Here is a 5,467-nt window from a genome sequence, read left to right as displayed (position 1 = left end):
TTCATTTATTTTAAAAAATTATTTAAATTAATTTATTATTTAATCTTGGGAAAAAAAGATAGGAGTAAAACTTTTTGGAGAGAAGTTTGCTTTATGAGGTCGATTCCGTTATTAGTGGTAGTAATCATACTGCACAAAAGTCTTAAAGCTTAAATGCACTTGTTAATCCACATCCCAAAACTAAAGCTACACAGAAATATTGGTACAGCCTTCAAAGCTTCACATAAGTCACATATTTTACCAAAGTTTCTTTCACTTTTGTAGGACCCGCAAGGCTGCCCATAGAAAAACATCCATCTGCTACAATTTTATAAGCCAAATAAAGTGGCCAATTCTCGTAGTATTTGTTTGGTTCTCACAAACTAAAGTTTATGCATATTCACCAAGCCATTCCTCTTCATTTCTCTTCTCACTTTTCCAATATTTGATCTCTCAGAAACATGAAATCAATAGACTTGTTGTGTACCTCTCCTGCTTCCACAGCTATATGTTCAAGCACGGATCTACGTGCCATGGTACGTAGCCATGGCACGAGTTCCGTAGACCGTCGTAGACGTCATTATATGAATGATCATTATCCAAGAAAATCCAAGAGTAATATTCCAGTCATTCCTTGTTCATCGCAGTTGCCTATCGTTCCTACGTCATACTACCAGAGAAGTAGAAAAAGCGCTTCTGATTATTCTTCTGCTTCTCGGAGTGGTCGAGAGCTACGAAGAAAAAGCTCTACGGATATTATAAATGATCTAACTACTACTCCTTATGGTTCTTCTAGGCATCTATTAAGTGACAATCCTTATAATGAACTGTTATCACAGACAGATAATAGATTGGCATTGGTTCTTAGTGAACCTGTAATGCCTCGAAAGGCAAATACAAATGATTCTGCATTGGTTCCTGGTAATCAAGCTTCACGTCCTCGTGAAAAAATGAGCTCCACTGACTCTCTTGTTCTAAAATCATTTACCAACCAGAAGCAGTTAGCTGTTAGCCAACCTGTGCGTAGAAATGAATCTTCTGTTCTCAAATCTTCATCAGCTAGATCTCGGTCCCGTCATCAGGTTCTTCATCATCCCTATCTTTAGTTTTATATATACACATACAGTAGCTTCAAGACTCCTACAAGCTCTATAAGCAAGATTTTGAGTTTACGTAGAAGATTGAGGGAAGCTTAATTGTAATCTGCGTTTGTAATTATAAAAAATTTCACAGGTGGTGGAACTTATGGTGTCAATTCATTGCAAGGGATGTGAAGGAAAAGTCAGAAAACATATTTCCAGAATGGAAGGTAATCAATTAGAAAATAACTAATTACTAATAATTTTTCGATGAAATTGTTTGTTCAGAACTTAAAACAGGGTGATCCATAGATAAGAAGTATAATTAGTCTTAATTTCAAGGTTCGAAGTTATGGCATGGCAAGTAAAGCTGACTACTAGAGTGCATAAAATATTAACATTGTTAGATATAATTTGCAGGAGTGACTTCATTCAGTATTGATAGAGCTACAAAGAAAGTGATAGTGATGGGAGAGGTGACACCATTAGGAGTACTTTCAAGCATTTCAAAGGTGAAGAATGCTCAGTTCTGGCCATGTCCAACTTCTTTATCTTCTTCCTAGTCTTCGCGGATACACCTAACAAGTTACTTCTCTGGTTGTTTCTGAATATTTTTTTTTATGCATTCCAGCAGGATGATTATGTGAGTTTTAGTATTACTTCTTCTGTCTGTAAAATGGTTATGTAAATTTGCGATTCAACTGTTTCATATAAACTCTTGCTGTTTTACTTTTACAAATTGCAAGTAAGAAGGTCGCAACTCGCAAGCCAACCAAAAGTAGTAGTATGATTAGTGTGTTTTAGATGAATGCTTCAACTTCCTTTTTTCTGTTTGCTCGTTTATGTCAAGTGCGTGTATGGTTCAAATATTATTCACGTTCTTTTTTTATCAATCAATCTACATAAAGAGCTCGCCCAGCTACAAACCAATTAAACATCTACATGACAATATGATGATTTGTATCACCAAATAAACTAAACATACCCCACAATGTCTCTCTCGTTGAGAATGATAAAATGTAAGCAGACTTCAACTCTACTCTAAAAGTCGAGAGATTGTTTCTGATGATTTATCTCGCTGAATGAAAAATGTGATTCGTCTGACTGTTGCAATGATTTTTAATACTCAGCTCATATGTATCACTATAACTGTAATTAAAATAAAATATTTTGAAGCGGAACATGATAGATCTCATACACAATGCACATGTGAGGGAGGGGGGGCTGGTTTTGTGGTTGATGTAAAAACATGAAAGACCTTTATAATTATTCAGGAAGCACTAAAAACACGAGACCCACAACTAGAATGATAAGGTGTATTATTGAAACAACACTAGAAGAAGAGTTGTTGTAGGACATTATGATGGTATGTATGTGTGTGTGCAATGAAGAGTAAAGTTATGCATGCGTTGGCAGCACTGGTCGGCAATGGAGCACAACTACTAATTTGAAATCAAACACGTCAAGATTTACACAATGTGCACTTCTAAATTTGGAATTCATTATCAAATTAGAATTACAAATTTTCAGTTAATTCAGTCTATTCTAACTTGATTACTAGCTATTCTCACTTGATTACTAGAGATGCTTTGATTGACATCTAAATACCAGGAACTTCAATTAGCCAGGAAGTATCATTTGATAAAATTGTTTGATTAAAAAAAGTAAGGAAAGTAAATATTCCTTCAAAATTTGGATTCCTATCAAATATGGCTCACCTCCCCCTTGGTAACTTATAATTACTATGTTCAATGAATACCCACATAACAGAATCTTCGACCACATCAACCTTTAACTAAAAATTATTAATACATATTATAAATAAAAAATATAAAAATTATGTAAAAAAATCCATCTGCAATGGTACATTGTTTATAAATATAGTCAACCTCTTGGTGTGGGCTATATTTGTTGAACCACTATATTCCTGTAAGAAATAGATAAAAAAAAATAATCATTTATTACCATATTGAAGTAAATATTATATTTATAACAATATAAAATTTTAATAATATTTTATTTTTAAAATATAGCTAACCAATATAATCGAAATACAATGTATTACAGGTTTAACAAATTTTACATATTGTCCAATTTAGCTAACCAATTATAACTAACATCATTGGAGATGCTTAAACAACTAAATATTCTTTCTACTTCCTAGCTATTATAATTTTCATAGAAAATGTAACTTAGTTGTAAATAACTTCCTAATACCAACCAAACACGCACCTAGACATTACTACTGCCTGACCAAAACAGGCTTACCAGTTTCCAGGACAAATGTTCAGTAGTCTGATTTTAGCACGAAGGGGATCAAAGATGAACATAATTCTTGACCTCCCATAAGAGTTTAACCCCTGCATCAATCATTTGTTGGCAATAATCGTATCTTACAATCATATATTATGATTTTTCCGATTGTATAAGTCAATAAGAACACGCTGGGACTGATCATGGTATGGAGTAACTAACAAGTCCCAGTCATTGTGGCAGGCATTTAATTAGTGTGTTTTTCCACTATTTTCGTCTTCAAGGTGAAACCTTGTGATGTCAAGAAGGTGTAACTTTTTCTACCAAGTTCACTTTAAACGGTGGGCCTAATTAATTCTTTACTGTTTTCTATTTTTCGTCCTTTAAAGTTGGGAGAAAAATTGCTAGATTCGCAGAGAAAAAAAGACCCAAATCCCTATCTAGATTTGATACATTAGTTTAAACATATGCTTTTCTTATTTTCCTTGTTTGTTCCTTCTGTTAACTTTTAACTTGTTTGACTTATCCAACGGACGGCAGGAAAAGTTTCCTACATGCCAAGGCATAAGTAAAATAGCAAACAATAAAATTTAAAAAGAAGTGCTGATGTACTGCTTGTTTTAACTATACATGTACTATGACTTTAGCCAATTTGGCCCATAAGTCATAATACATATTGCAGTATGATGCAATAGTAAAATTTCAGGTGAGACTATGGATAGCATAGTACCATTCTGCATTTACCTAACATTTTCCAGAACAATTTAGTGCACTCCTGTTTGGTATTTTTCTTTTCTCTTTTAACTGTTTGTATAATTATTAGGTCAAATGGGTAGGGAAAGTGGGTGAGATTTAGAGACACTGAATTTTCACATAAACCAACAATTGGCGTCTTTGTTCTTGTTCTGCTTCTAGTTTGTATTTGGTTGGAAAGTGTCAGTCAAAAAAAATTGATTAATATCAAATTCACCATATCTGCTACTATGGACAAAATCCTAATCGTAGGAGGGACTACTCCTTGTTCCTAGCAAGTAATTACGAGTCCTACGTCATAAAATCAAAACGGGCAGTTTTTCTGGCTCTCGACGAGGTGATCTAGAGAAATGAAGAAGCTCAGCTCGTATCATTATGCATGGTCCTCCAACCATCTCTTAAGTGACAAACCTTTTGTTGTATACATTACAAACTGCACACTATTCATCACCTTAATACACAGACAAGTAGCAGCAGAAGCAGACACTCAGTGGTTTAATATGTATTGGTGGAGTGAGAAGTCCCAATCATAGTGGCATGCATTTAGTTGGCGTGTGTGTGTGCACTCTTTTGATCCTCTATGTAAAACCTAATGATGGCAGGGAGATATACCTTTTGGTACCAGGTCCACTGTGAGTCTAATTAAACTCCTTCCTGTCTTTTCCTTTTCCTTCAACAAACTGTGGGGACATTGCTAACTAACAATATTAAGTTCCAACTCCCTAACTAGATGTGATAAATTCATATAAACTTAACCCCTTCTGGCTCTCTTTTTTTATTTCTTTCAAGAATTTGGGGGGGGGGGATAATCCTCCCACAAGGATGGTATTATACAGGTCAATATTAAATGACATGCTCGTTTTCACCGTATGACTTTTTCATTATTCACGACAGTAAATGTTTTCACTATATTGAGTTATTAACTTCCTACTGTATACTGAAAACAATAAAATGCAAGGAAAATAAAGACCGAGAGCAAAATCGGTCAAAAAAATAATTAGAAAATGACACAAGTTCCATATATATATATATATAATCAGGGAAGAAGAACGAGGATACAATTCTGAAGTTACACAAATTTTCAATCAAAAATTAAAAGGTCAAGCCAAAAGCCCAAAAGTATAGAAGAGGAACACTGAATACATTTTCTAATAGCTTAACTAAGTCTCCATTATATTTACAGGCAAGCGGAATCTTATACACCCAGTCACTCGATCCTTCTTCGAATATATGATGGAGATGAACTACATTACACAAAAACTAGTTGGAATTTAAATATTTGCTTAATGTGGTCTTAATTTTAGTTTCTACTTTGCTTTAGAAATATACTAGCATTATCGAAGTTGGAATTTAGTTGGAAGTACTGCTTGAATACAAATTAAGGTCGTCAAGGGATGTGCATG

The 5,467-nt window shown here is 34.1% G+C and overlaps 1 protein-coding gene across 1 annotated transcript; it reads left to right on the top strand.

The window, feature by feature from the left end:
- Positions 1-313: 313 nt before the first annotated feature.
- Positions 314-1,836, top strand: LOC141707316 (uncharacterized). The gene is made up of 3 exons (XM_074510406.1): positions 314-1,061; positions 1,213-1,288; positions 1,479-1,836. The coding sequence occupies exons 1-3, from the start codon at positions 441-443 to the stop codon at positions 1,619-1,621; spliced, it is 840 nt and encodes a 279-aa protein (XP_074366507.1). The 5' UTR covers positions 314-440; the 3' UTR covers positions 1,622-1,836.
- Positions 1,837-5,467: the final 3,631 nt, after the last annotated feature.

This window comes from Apium graveolens, chromosome 2 (genome assembly GCF_009905375.1).
Source record: "Apium graveolens cultivar Ventura chromosome 2, ASM990537v1, whole genome shotgun sequence".
In the NCBI taxonomy this organism is placed as follows: Eukaryota; Viridiplantae; Streptophyta; class Magnoliopsida; order Apiales; family Apiaceae; genus Apium; species Apium graveolens.
The sequence above is the reverse complement of the archived record's forward strand: the minus strand, read 5'-3'. Positions and strand labels throughout refer to the sequence as shown.